We start from the raw sequence: 14,463 nt of genomic DNA on the forward strand, positions 1-14,463 counted from the left end.
GATTGATTAGTTTCTATAGTGTTGTTTGGCTTCTCTCTATTTTTTGTATATCTCTTACAGGTTTTGGGCTTGTGGTAACCAAGAGGTTTATATATAATGTCCTAAGTAACTAGCAGTCTATATTAATCTGATGGTCATTTAAGTTCAGGCCCATTCTTAAAGAAAAGAAAAAAATTTTTTCCCACTTTGCTTCCTGTTTTACTCCCTTCTCCATATTTTATGTATATCTTGTCATATATCTTTTTATTTGTATTTTATTACATCTCATATGACCATTTCTTTTCCACTTAAAGAAGTCCCTTTAATATTTCTTGTAAGGTTCACTTAGTGGTGATAAATTCCCTTATCTTTTGTCTAGGAAACTCTATTTCTCTTTCTCTCTCTCTCTCTCTCTCTCTCTCTCTCTCTCTTTCAAATCTGAATCATAATCTTGCCAGGTAGAGTATTTTTAGTTGCAGGTTTTTCCCTTTCAGCACTTTCAATATACCACACCCCTGCATTCGGGCCTGCAAAGTCTGCAAAAAACAAACAAACAAACAAAAAAATTTAGCTGACAGTCTTTGCATGTTTTCCTTTGTAGGTAACTTTTGCTTTTCTCTTGCTGTTTTAAAATTCTCTTTACCTTTGACATTATGTGTCAGGGTGTGGAGCTCCTGGAGTTCATCTTATTTGAAATGCACTATGCTTCTTGGACCTAGATGTCTGTTTCCTTCCCTAGGTTAGGGAAATTTTTGGCTATTATTTCTACCCCCTTCTCTCTCTCTCTCCTGCAGGGACTCCTAGAATGCAAATGTTTGTTTGCTCCATGTTGTGATCCCTTAACCTACTGGATTTTTTAAATTTTTATCCTCTTTTGCTCTTCAGCTTGTGTGCTTTCCATTACCCTTTCAAATCACTGATACATTCTCCTGCATCTGATAATCTACTGTTGATTCCATCTACCATTTTATTAGTTATTGTGTTCTTCGATTCTGATTGGTTCTTTGTTATAGTTTCATTTCTATCTCTTTATTGAAGGCCTCACTGGATTTTTCTACTCTTCTCTCTAGCCCAGTGACCATTTTTATGTTCATTACTTTAAACTCCTTATCAGGCATATTGCTTATCTCCATTTCAGTTAGTTCTTTTTGTGAGGCTTTGTACTGTTATCTTGGAGCACATTCCTCCATCTCCCCATTTTGCTTAACTTTCTGTTTCTGTGGATTAGATGAACAGTTACTTCTCCTAAACTTGAAGGAATCATCTTGTATATGGTTATCCTCTGTGTCCTTGGTGATGTTTGCTGGTTGGCTTGAGCTGTGGCTGGCACAGGCTATGGGTTCGAGGGCTTTCCACATAGGGGGCACCCTGACTGGACAGCTTAAGCTGAAATGAGCACAATCTAAGGTATTCAGGGAACTCTGTGCAAGTGGTATCCTGGCAGGGTGGCTGGAGCCAAAGCAGTGTGCTTGCTGGGAGTTCTCTGAGTTGTCTACACAGAGAATGCCCAGATAGAATAGCTGAAACTAAAGTGCAGGTGCAGGCCAGGGGGACCTGGCACAGAGGGCACATTGGCAGGCTAGCTGAAGCTCAAGTGAATGTAAACTGGGATGTTCCAGGACTCTCAGCACAGAAGATGTGCTGAAGGAGTAGATGGAGTTGAGGCAGGGTATAGGCCAATAGGTTTTCCAGGCATTCTGTGCAGGGGGCACCCTGACAGGACAGCAAAAGCTAAACTGGACACAGGATAGTGTGGTCCCTGAACTGACTACACAAAATATCCCCTGGCAGGCCGGCTGAAGCAGGTGCGAGCCAGTTTGTCCTGGAGCTCTCCACACTGAGGGCAACCCCAGGATGACGGCTGTACCTAAATTAGGTGCCAACTGGGATGTCTCTGGGGACTTATTGCAGGGGGCTCCCTGGCCAGGCAACTGGAGCCAAAGCCAGTTTGGGTAGCAGTGTTTTGTGGTGCTCTGTACAGGGGTGCCCTGATGTGATGACTGGAACAGATACAGGCATGGGCTGAGGGCCCTGGCAGGGCAGTTGTCGCTCAAGCAGATGTCAGACGAAAGGTTCTATAACACTCTACATCGGAGGTGCCCTAGCAAGCCATCTGAAGCCAAAGTGGTGGGGGTTTTGAATGTTCTGGTGCTTTCTGTTGCAGCCTTGGCATGAAGGCTAGGGCTGTGGTGAATGCTAACTAAACGTGTTCTAGTGTGCAGCGCCCTGTGGCTGCCTTGGTGGGCTGGCTGGTACTGGTGTGGGCTCGGGATCCAGAGCTCACGGAGGTAGTAGGCCAGTGAGGCCACTTGGACTTTGCATCATTCAGTGCTTTCAAGGTGTGTGGGATGGGTAGTGAGACTAGATGGTGTTTATCAGCCCCTCCTACCCACAGAGCACTCCAGCAACTACCCCTACCATTTGGCAGAGTTCTAGAGCTGGATTTTCTATAGGCTAGTTGCTATTTTTAAACCATGGCTTTTGGGATCCCTGGGTGGCACAGCGGTTTAGCGCCTGCCTTTGGCCCAGGGCGTGATCCTGGAGACCCGGGATCGAATCCCACGTCAGGCTCCCGGTGCATGGAGCCTGCTTCTTCCTCTGCCTGTGTCTCTCGCTGTGTGCCTATCATAAATAAATTTTAAAAAAATTAAAATAAAAATAAAATAAAAAAATAAACCATGGCTTTTTTCTGTGCCCCAGTGCATCTGAGGCTGGTGTTTGCCCAGGGGTCCTGGGACTTGCTGAGGTGGCCAGCCAGCTATGGTGACTGGACTAGATTCTGGTCTCTGCTTTTAAGGTGGAGGGGGGAGCGGAAACCATCTTGTTCTCCAGTCTCTGGGACCCAGAGAGTGTTCCCATAGCTCTTCCACCATTTGGTGGAGTTCAAGGGCTGGCTCTTTTATATGCTAGTCACTCTTTTTAAGCAATGGCTTTTTTTCTGTGTCCAATTTGTGAGGAATCAGTTCCAGGTCCTTCAGTTCTTTCCCTACCCACTGCCAGTCACAGCGTGGGGGTAGGCGCTCCCTTCTTTACCCTCTCACTGCTCTCTCTTCCCATTCTCTCTCTTGTTATGTAGAAGCTGTTCAGTCAGGCCTTAGTTGTTCTTCAGGAGGAATTGTTCTATCAATAAGTATAATGTGGGGTGTTCCCTGGAGGAGGGAAGTTCAGAGTCTTCCTATGTTGCCATCTTGCCAGAACCTCCAAGTCTGCACCTTGGTATCACCAAGCCTGCGACTGGCTTAGGATCCAGGGCACTTGGTCAGTAGTAATGCTTTTGAGTGGACACAGGTTGGCCCATGTCACTAATGACCTGGTGGACCCAGGTCTCCCGGTGCACTTGGACACACCTTGCACTATAATGGAAACGAGAATTTTCTTACAACCTTCCAACACTACTTGGAGCCTGCCTGACTGCCTTCTTTAGGCCCTGTACCACTTCCCAAGATAGTTCTGGGCCCTGGGGAAGGAGGCAGAAAAGCACCACCATATCCACCCCGGGCAGAACCCACAGTTACCACTGGGGCCCTGGCCTCGTGGACTGCTGTTAAAGCCTTAAAGAGAGGGGTGTCTGCTTCACAGTCACTGACAGTGACCATGTAGGAGAACATCACTTGTGGTCAGCAGAGCACATGCTGCAATAGTCGATTTCTAAGATATTTTCCAGGACTCATCTCTCTTTCCGTCCCCATTTACCCAACCCTAAGTCGTTATCAAAGTAAGAGTCAGTGGTAAGCCCTTTCTGGCTCCCTGGAGAATTTGTTGTGACCTGCTCAATGTCCCCTTCCAGCTTTGAATATGGGACAAGTGCCTGATAAGACCCTTGAGCCGTCTCTGTCTATTCTTCCCCTGTGACTGTTCCTCACATACTAACAGCCTTCCCTCCATGGTCCTTCTCCCTTACTAAACCTGGATCCTCAACTGGGTGATGGCTCCAGGACACCACTCAGTTTTGTCAGTTAATGTGGGCCTGATGTCTGATAAACTCTTCTCAGTAATTTCATTTGGCTCCAATTACCATCCAGACTGTGAACAGATCACCTTTTCTTGGGAGGTACTGTTTCCATTCGCCCCTCAGGTTCATTATCTCTTAAATGATACTATCATCATTCTAGGTAATATCTTCCATCTCTTTCCTCCTAGACCTCTTCTAGCTCTTAAAACACATCCCTATTTTATTTAATTACAGTGGGAATTCCTATACCTTTCCTCTAACTCCTCTTCTGAGCTCCTCTACATAAATCACTGTTTGTTTGGTTTTAAACTTCTGAATTGTGTTTTTCCTTCTGGGGTGGTTCCCAAGAATCTGCCCTTTTTAAAAAAACATTTTATTTACTTATTTATGAGAGGCATAGAGAGAGGCAGAGACACAGGAAGAGGACGAAGCAGGCTCGCTGCAGGGAGCCTGATCTGGGACTCAACCCCAGGATCACACCCTGAGCCAAAAGCAGACGTTCAACCAACAACACTCCCCAAGATCCCTTTTTAGATATATAAGAACATCTTTCATCTCTAATGGTCTTTTATGTCCAGCTGTCTCCAGCCTCACTATATGGACCATTCCTTAAACCCTTCCTGACAACTGTCTCATGGGTATATGCCCACTATCAGCCTCAGGCCTCACTAGTACCCTCTTAGCCAACCAGCATCTTCCTCTGATCTATCTTTATCTTACACCCATCTTCATTTCTTACTCCAACTTCAGCAGGTAAGTCTGACCTTTAGACAAACCTCCAAAATGCTCACCAAATACTGCCGATTGCAATTTCTTAGAAGAGTGTTCATTCCTGGCAATTTTTAATTACCCCAGATTTACAAAGTAGCAGCTCAGAGGTTAAATTCAGCTCATAGAACTTTTGTGATTGACACACACTGAAGTTATTTTTTTCTTTTATTTGAATGCCTTCAGATGGAGTTTGTGCTTTTTATTTCCTAGATGTCCTTTATCTGACCAATTTTTATTTGTATTAACTGGATCAATATCTATCCCTATAATCAGTTCTAGTCCTGATAACAACTGCCAAACCTTTTGCCCAGACCTTCTAAGTTCTCCTTCGCCCCACCCTACTACTAATCTCTAGAACATCTAGCCTTGTGGTATCATCTGATAGAGTATCCTCAACTGTTTGCTCAATATGCTCATCCTTCTTTGATAACTTTCAGTGAGAAATCTTCCTCTGAAACTCAACTACCCTAATGATTCTATCCCAAATATGTATGTCTCTGATCATTACATTTGATTTTCTATTATCTCATTCTCCATTTTGAGCCCTAATACCAGGTCTGGGAGAATAGGAGTCAAATATTTTTCTTTGACTCTAAATAAAAAAAGACCATAGAACTAAAAATAGTTCAACTTCAGTGTTCCACATATTATTGGTTTGTTGTATAATTCTTCATTTTTAGTTTCCAAAGAAAAGAATTTCTCAACCTTCGCTTTATCTACCTTTCACAGTTGTGTATAAGGACATATACTTATTCAACGTAAACACTTCTAATAACAATCCTATCTCACCTTCCCAATAGGCCCTATTTCCGCCAAACACTCATACAAGTTACTAGCATAGTATTATAAATCAGTTTTGTGCATGTTTTGGGAGAAGTTTTTTATATTTGAAATAAAAACATGTTAAAGTAGCTATAATCAAATATTTTTTGCTAACAGAGTTTAATCAAAACATGAACAAAAGATAATTTATGCCAAATTTGCCACTTTTGCATAGTTACTTGGTTTTCTGGGAGTAACAGCCAGGAGGCTAAATTTTAGTATTACTTTCTATTTTTGGGCACATAGATCAATTACTTATAAAAGCTGATGTTCAGTTATAAATGGAAGTGATGACCTTTTTTTTTTTAGAGTTGAAAAGACCTGGTGGCTTTTATTGAAATGTACAAAATCTACATGCATTCCTATATGGTTTCTGTTTTTAACTTCATAGGAAATCAATGTGTTGACAGTCGCACTGGTCAACCAAGACCGAGAAAACAATATTGAAAAAAGAAGCCAAGGCTTAAAATCAGAGAAAGAAGCTCTGCTCATCGGTAAGGAAATTGTTTTCCTCATCTATTTATCTTAAATAATATTTAACGTTGTCAAGAACATATTATACTTAAACTTCAAATTAGGGACATAAAAACCAAAGGGTTTTGCTATACTGTAATCATGTAAAGTAGTTGGTTGTACAACATAAAACTCATTACAAGAAGACAGATTATTTTGCATCTCAGATGTTACAAATCTGAATTCCAAACTTTGGACACACCACTTCCAACTGATGGCCACGTTGTGTCCAGTCCAAAAGTTCCAAATCAAGCCAGATCCCCAGACTCAAGAGAAGCTTCATCCTGAGGTCAGCCCTGTAATGTTGATGATATAGGGACATCTGGACTACCACTGCTATGCTAATCCAGGCTTCCCTGCCCAAGCTTGGATTCATTTAACCAAGATAAATAAAACAACCTGGCCACTAAGGAAGGGGAAAGAAAGGAAAAATTTATTCTTTATTTGCCCCACAAAATACATCTAGGTTGGTTGTTTTGTTTTGTTTTTTTTGGTCTGGACCAAAAACAAAGCTCTAAATGGTCTCTTTTGAGAGTCCTCATGAGCAGATTGAGAACGAGTACTTATTCTCACAAGGAAGAGTTCTTGATGAGGATAGGCTGATGATGTGTCTGGGAACCCACTTTAGAAGTATGTTTAAGAGTTATCTCCAAAGTCCTCGCTCTTGAGAAGGAGAAGCTGTCCTCCTCAGTCTGTAATGCACAGCATTGATACAAGCTGCGCCTTGGCACTGACCCTGGCGTGGGGTTCCAAGTTTAAACTGGCTCTTCCTTGGCACAGTTAAGAGTGAAGAATGAGGCTGTTGTACATGTGAGACAAATTGTTCTTCTATAGTTGATATTCTGGCAGAAGTAGCACCTGGTTGCATTTTTTAAATAATGCATGCACTCACCTCAAAATGACAGTATGCCAGGGCCTGTAGAAGCTGGCACAGGAGGAATTAAATTGAAGATAGTCCAAACTTCATCCATCATATATAGATTTTTCAACTACAGGGTTATTGAATATGACATCAACTTAGAGATACTCTAAGGAAAACCAATTATTTTTTCTCTCTGATGATATACAGCTGTAATAACATGCCATGCACAAGTTTCATAAGACATGTTGATGTGTTATCAGTTCCAGGAACCCAAAATGAACCCATATGTAGTTGGCAACCAGATTTTTCTTCTTTTGGAAAACATGTCAAACTCTGACAACTGTTTCTGTTTTGCTCAGTGTGACAAAGTTGTGAGGTCCCCCATGATTTTAGGGTATGAACAAAAGCACATGATGATCAGCAGTAAACGTCCCCTCTTTAAGCATGAGTAATACCATTTGAAGCTTTAAAAAATGGGAATGAATCTCACTAAAGATTGCTTCTCCTTGTATGTTCTACTTGGAGAACACAGTTCACTTACAGTGTCTCCTAAATAGTTACTACACACACACACTTTTTTTCAGCTATTTCAAAATTTAAGAAATGACCTACTTTACACACCACAGGTTAATAGGAGTAGATAGGAGGTTACCTTTATAACATGAGGTCCTTTAGTATTAAAAAATTCAAGTGTACTAGAAAAAATTTAGTAAGTTAGAATCTTTAATAAAAAGTAGGCACAACCAATTCTGAATTTTCCAAGATTTTCCCTCTCATTTTTGGTCTTTTGAACTGGTTTACCTATATTAGCATTTGACACTCCTTTTGATCAGTATATGACAAAGTTTAGGTAGAATGGAAGCTAGAAACTCAAGTCTTTTATTGAAATAAACTTGGGAGGTTTTTTCCCCCTTCATTACCTCTATACCTTGGTATTTTATCTTATTCAACCTTAATGGAGGTTTTATTTTTTTTAATACATTTATTTTTTATTGGTGTTCAATTTACCAACATACAGAATAACATCCTTAATGGAAGTTTTAAATGAGATGTGATTTCCTATCCAGACCCTCCCCACAAATACCGAGGTACTTACCCTTTGGTAGTCACAGAGAGAATTATCATTCAGAGGAACTCTGAGGTTGAAAAGAGTTTCCAAGACTGGCAAATGGATCCTGCCATTCGGTATGCCTCTCTGCTAATTGCGTTTGGCCATTCGTCCTTTGTAGAACGCTGAATGTTGGGACCAAAAAGACTTCTCATGCAGCTTCTGGAATCTAGATGAGGGCTGTCACAAGGACAGAATGACAGAATATGGGTCCCAACCTGCTTTGGACCAGGCCAGACAGAGAAAGGAGTTTCTGGTGCTGGGGCTACTCTTTTCTGAAGAATACTTGTAAGCAGAATGACACTGTGAGTTCCCCTGGACTTCTGATATATCTAGAGAGGTCAGGAATACTCTTTGCAATGTCCCCGGAATCTTCCCTCAGAATAATTAAGCACATAGAGGGTAGAGAGGGCCTGCTGTAAGTCAGCCTCGAAGGCCAGCAACCCAGCAGAAATCTCCCTTGAACTGGAAATAATTAGCAAAACTTTCATCCCCTCTGGGTACCTATAGTATATGCCATATGCAAATATATTCAGATAACACCCTCTTGGGACACACAAATGTTATATAAAAATGCACAGTGGCATAAATCTTGACTTCCCGGAAGAGAAGCCAGGAGTGAGAAATAAGCTATCCAAATCTGGAATACAGAGAACATAAAACTGAGGCTAGAACTTTCTAAACCACAAGCAATCCCAATTATTTGTGATTACTGTTATACTAATCTATCTGGGCAAGAGTAGGTATTCTTCTACACATTCTATTGTCCCTTTTTAAAGAACTGGAGTCTGTAAGATATAAGGCAGGTAAACCTAACAGAAGATTGGTGGGATTCCATAGATACTATTGGGGTTTTGTAGATTTGGATCCTGAGTCCCTTGAGAGGTCAGCCATTCTGCCAAACTTTCTGCTTGAGATTAATGGGCACCAAGTACTATCTTCCAACTCGGCCCTTAGAAAGCACTTTATTATTGTGATTTCTGGATTATTTTATAACCAATGCTTGGAAAGAGAGGTTAACATATTTTTTACAGAGGGCAATGCAGGGTACTATTTTACAGCTCACAGCTCTGTAGTAATTACACATTAGGTCAGTGATGTTGCCTAGTGTCTAGGCCAAAGCTCCTTGTCCACTTCATTTATGGCCTACACATTGGATTTGGCAGGCACTGAACCTGTATGGAACAGAAACTTTGGAAACCACTGGCTACTGTTATGAAGAATGGATAAAAAAAAATTTCTATTGATAGCATCTCTTCTGAGTTTTTTCCTAACACTTTAACTCTGGGTCTGTATCACTCACTCCATGTTCTCTTTCTTTTTCAGTAATTCTAATACAGTAGATTTCCAATCCTAGCAGCCCTGACTGGCACACTGTCAATGCTAGTCATCACTGTAAATCCCATCCAGATATAGTCCAAACCTTCTCAACAACTTTATTTATAAAAAGTATCTGTTCTTCAAAATTCCCCCAGGCCCCGTTACTCTTAATGATAAGTCAAACTACAGATCACCCTGATTCCTCTACAGATCAGGACATACATATTACAGATACATATTACTAGGAACCAGCTGCTTCCTGTCAAACCCCCCCACTTCTATCACTATCACCCGTTCATGCATCTGTGCACAACTAGTCTCTATCTGAGCGAGAATGTTCCCCCCTAATACATGGGTATTAGGAAGCAAATGAAAGGAACGTGGAGAAATGCACTTAAAGAAGGTTAAATGGTGATGTTTTGGTGTTTTTCAGTGAATGGAGTTGAGGCTACATTTAGGCTGCACCTGAGAAAAGTAATCTGGAAAGTGTGTGCTTCTCTGAAAGCTACTGACCATAAAGAATGAGTCATTGACCTAAATCTTGTTTCCAAGACACAAATGTCCATATCAATAAATCAACAAACATTTGTCAAGAGCCTGCTATAAAAATTACCAGGCTTCATTCTGGGAAAGAATCGTCTGGGCAGCCTGTTTAAAAGGCGGACTCTCTGGCCCCACATACACAGATTGTGTTTATTGTAAAACTAACATCCAGGGTGATGCTTGAACAGGCAGTAATGGGACCAGGCTCTACGAACTACTGGCCTGCCATAGGTCCAAACCCGTGTTCACCGATGCTAGTGATCAGATCGTCTCTTCCCTCAAGAAGTTCATAGACTAGTGAGAAAGACAGCACCTAATGACAATGAAATATGGTTTGTACTAAAATCAGAAACACAAAGAAAGGACTACTTACGCTAAAGATGCCTTGTTGGAAGAAAGGACGGTTGAACGAGTCCTAAAGGATGCACAGAATTTCTCCAGATAGATAAGGGAGTTGTCAAGGCCCATTCAGACACAAGGAACAATGTACTGAAAGGACCAGATGTAGTGTTAAGGGTTTAGTTAAAGTAAGACCAACAGACAGACATTTTTTATTTTTTCTTTAAATTAAAAAAAAAAAAACTAAACAAGATCAGTATCATACTCACCAGATTAGCAGAACAAGCTGCTTTTCTGGACAATTAAAGCGTTTTAGAATCCCAATGCACTGAGAAGCGTAAGACCAATCCCAGTGTTTGATCCATCTTCCACCGCTTACTCACAGCCTCTCCCCAATTCCCATGAACGCTTTAGCACTGTGCAGACTCCTGGCTTAGGGGGAAGCCCAGATTTCACACGGCATCGCCCCTGCTGTCTCTCCAGTTCAGTGTCCAGGAAGCCTTGTAGGCTGCAACATGAAACAAGAACAATTCAGGCTGCCTCTGGCCAGGCCTCTGTTGGTTACCAGCAAGACACAACTGTCTAGAGGGACAGCTGCTCCTCTGCAGAGCCAAGGTTCCCAGGACTCCCTGGGAGGCCCGCTTGCCCAGTAAGCTGCCAGGCCTCAGGGTTTTCTAAACTTCCTGGGAGACAATCAGCCACTGTGGATGTAGTGATAAGCTCATCTCGGCCAGAACTTTCCAAGCTGACAGTCTGGAGTGAAACTGCACATAGCCTGAGGAAGGGGGGTATATTCTGCTGGGATTCCATCTGACCAAAATGAATATACAAACTGGTATTTTATTCGTAACAGATAACCAATAAAATGTTTTAAATAGGAGGCCACCAGAGAAAAAAAGACGGGAGAGGGGTGGGTTGGCCCTGTGACGAACCACAGTGCCTGATAATCTCTAAACAGCCTTCAGCAAGGGAGGCCCATTCTGAGCACTGGCGGATGCAGGCATTGGATTCACGACAAATCACATATCCACTGTGGATCTAATTTCTCGTGTCATATAAAGTTAGGAGGTCTGATCAGACGGTCCTTTTCAACTCACTATTCTGTAATCTAGGAGGGCTGTTACGAAAGCTGCGCTGCCCCTTACGTGGTGATATTACACGTAAGCAGGTGCTCATACCCTGAGCATATTAACACGAACTCTGCTATCTCACACCTTTAAAACAAAAGAGAAGGAAAACTTGTCTTGACTCCAACAGCTATTTCCCTGCTCCCCATGCAAACCTAACTTCTCCAAAGACCTGTCTACACTCACAGCCTCCACTCCAGTATGGCTCGCACCCTCACACGGAAGCAGTTCTGTTAGTGTGATCAGAGACCTTCACACTGCCAATCTCAACCCTTCCATTTGTCATCTGCACTTTACACAGTTGACTCCTCACACCTTCTGAGCAGAAATACTTTCTTCTCTTAGCTATCATGACACCATTCTTTCTTATGGATCACGCCCATTGATGAGTTTTCCTCAGCTTAACCTCTAACTTTTGTGCTGCTTCAGGGTTCAGTCTTGAGGACGCTCCTCTACCTACGTAATCTCACTGAGCATTTTTATTCAAATCCCTTTTTATTGCCACTGACTCACAAATTTGTACCCTCTCCAATTGCCATTTGGTATCCTCATTTAGATCCAAATGGACATCTCCAATGTAATAGGGCCAAAACCAAACTCTTGATTCCCCCTTTTCTCTGCCCGAATATGATCCTCCCCTCATAGTCCTGTCTGAGAAAATGGTCCCACCCAGTTGCTCAGGCCAAATACTGAGGACTCCTCCCCGCCAACACTCACATGCATTCCATCAGCCCTACCTTCAATGCCCTCTCCTCTTTGGTTGAAATCACTACTTAGCACTTCAGGTCCTGTGCAGACACTTCTAAATGGTCTCCCAGTTTCCTTTTCACCTACTCACCAAACAGTAGCTGGAATAAAAATTTTAAAATGTAATTCAGATATATCACGCCCCTACTTAGAACTCTTCTGTTGGTTTCCTGCTATGTTTAGGATTTAATCCATACCCCTTACTCTGCCATAATACATGGCCCTACATGATCTGGCTCCCCACCTACCTCTAGACGCATGCTGTACCACTCTCCAGCCATGGTGGTTCCTGCCAGTTCATTTCCACCTCAGGTCTCCTGCACATTCTGTTGACTGTACCTGAAATCACCTGTCCCCGGGCTGACTGTGGCTGGCTCCTTCCCATCTGACACAGGAAAATGTACCTTGACTCCCCTTCTCAGCGTAAAGTAGCACTCCACCAAGCTCAAGCCTGTTAGGTTTCCTTCGCTATGTTTACCGCTATCTAGCTGAAAATATTTCCTTTATTTTTAATCTTTGTGTTTATCCCCTGTAACTCACCTAGAATATAAATTCCCCAAGAGCAAGAGCCTTGTCTGTCTTGTGCAGTGCTGTGTCCCTAGCACTCTGGCACCTAATTGCTGCTAAGGAAACGCTTAAAGAAGAGTGAATGAAGCAGTGAAAATCTAGCACCATTTGGCTAATTTTAATGCTGCTACTTCCTCGATCTTAGTCAGGTCTAAAAATGGGAATAAACTCAATGATTTTCATGGAAAAACCTCAAAATGCTTTTTTATGTGCCCGTTTAAATGGGCCTTCCTAATGAGGGGTCTACCACAGGCCGTACAGAGCTGGTCTGTAGGTCTTTCTAAAGCGGTTTTTAAGGCCCTGCAATATGCAGAAAGCCCAAGAGTAGGGACAGCCTCCTCTATTCCTTTTTTGTTGTTGTTTTCTTAAATCAGTGACTTACACTTAGTTGTATCTTCCTGGCTGGGAAACTCATCCTTAAATATGGAGACTTCTGCTTCTCCATGAAAACAGCCAAGAACAGTGATGGAGTGACTGTCCCTTTGGAGATCCACCAGTTCAGTAATGGTAGTTCAGTTGGTAGTGTATTTTTCTCCAAGCTTTTAGGTCCCTCCCAGAGGACCATAACACAGTCTCCAGTTTCTGGGTTTGCAGCATTAATCGTTAGATCATAAGTTCCACCTGCCCTTTTTCATCCTCCGAAATTATACCAGTTCTTTTTAAAGGAGCTACAAAGAGGCTTTAGTTAATTATTCAGGAAGCCCCACCTCACCCCACCCATGAATGCAATCCAAAACCAGAGCTTAGGAACTACATTTTCTCAGATGGCATGACTAATGCTTCTGCAGTGATGACACTGTGATGGGCAGCGGTAGGCAGGGTGGGAGTAGGGAATAGGAGGGGCGCAGTACTCGGGAGGATATGACTAATGTTTCCTATTTCTGCTGTAGCGCAAGCAGTACTGAATAGCTTAGTTGCCATCCATAGGAAAAGCTTGGGAAGGCTTTATTTCATTACCTACTTTGGCCCCAAATGAATCTAATGGCAGTTGCTCAGTTTTTATAAAGAAAAACGAATGGCTTATTAATATCAGCTACCACAGTGACAGTTCTGAATACCGTCCAGGGGAAGATATTCATGTCTGGGTCAGGATTCCTAGTCTGATTTTACAAAGATATAGAGAAATCATATAAGCATTTTCTCCTTACGTTTATGAGCAAAAGAATTTCAATAAAAAGTTTCCATGCCTGGGGCACCTGGGTTGCACAGTAGGTTAAGAGTCTGCCTCTGGCTTAGGTCATGATCTCAGGGTCCTGGGATTGAGCCCTGCATTGAGCTCCCTGCTCAGTGAGGAGTCTGCTTCCCCCTCTTCCTCGGCCCCTACCCCTTGCTCATGCTTTCTCTCTCTCTCAAATAAATAAATAAAATCTTTAAAAAAAAAAAAAAAAAAGGTTTCCATGTCTAAAACATTCAGGTTGCTCTGTCCTGAATCCATAATAGGATAAGGGTAGGAATCACTAGTGGATAATGCCTCAAAGTTACCTGATTTTTGAAAGACTGCTAAACATCACCAGTTAGTACGGTAGCAATTTTTAAGGTTCTTATTTATCCCCATTTATCAATAAGAGAACAGTAGAAATTTTAAACAAGTATACTGGCAAATCTTAGTTCTAGAGGATCAATTCATTCAAAATACATTTATTGTAAATGTATACTATATTCCCAATACTGAACCAGAACACCCAAAGACTGTCTAAGGGCAGAGTTCCCTGGGGGTACACACCCAGGATGAGGGAGCATGTCCACAGAGACAACAAAAGCAGCCGCTCCAGGTCCTCCCATTACTGGTATCCCTAAATGTTCTTTTTCAGCA

At 42.2% G+C, this 14,463-nt stretch overlaps 1 protein-coding gene and 1 long non-coding RNA gene across 10 annotated transcripts in view; one reads left to right on the plus strand and one right to left on the minus strand.

Annotated features, from left to right (window-relative positions):
* LOC111091822 overlaps positions 1 to 13,900 on the minus strand; it is a 30,575-nt gene extending 16,675 nt beyond the window's left edge. Inside the window, exons 1-5 of the long non-coding RNA XR_005376282.1 lie at positions 13,033 to 13,900; positions 12,074 to 12,184; positions 10,479 to 10,717; positions 10,244 to 10,359; positions 7,996 to 8,187 (exon numbers count right to left, since the gene is read on the minus strand). This is a non-coding gene — a long non-coding RNA (uncharacterized LOC111091822). The remainder of the gene's footprint in view (positions 1 to 7,995; positions 8,188 to 10,243; positions 10,360 to 10,478; positions 10,718 to 12,073; positions 12,185 to 13,032) is intronic.
* ENOX1 (ecto-NOX disulfide-thiol exchanger 1) overlaps positions 1 to 14,463 on the plus strand; it is a 554,610-nt gene that overhangs the window by 526,056 nt on the left and 14,091 nt on the right. For all 9 annotated transcript variants that reach the window (XM_038569621.1, XM_038569620.1, XM_038569619.1 and 6 more), the window contains one exon: positions 5,916 to 6,018. In XM_038569621.1, the coding sequence (XP_038425549.1) occupies positions 5,916 to 6,018 (103 nt within the window). The remainder of the gene's footprint in view (positions 1 to 5,915; positions 6,019 to 14,463) is intronic.

Source organism: Canis lupus, chromosome 22, assembly GCF_011100685.1.
Source record: "Canis lupus familiaris isolate Mischka breed German Shepherd chromosome 22, alternate assembly UU_Cfam_GSD_1.0, whole genome shotgun sequence".
NCBI lineage: Eukaryota > Metazoa > Chordata > Mammalia > Carnivora > Canidae > Canis > Canis lupus.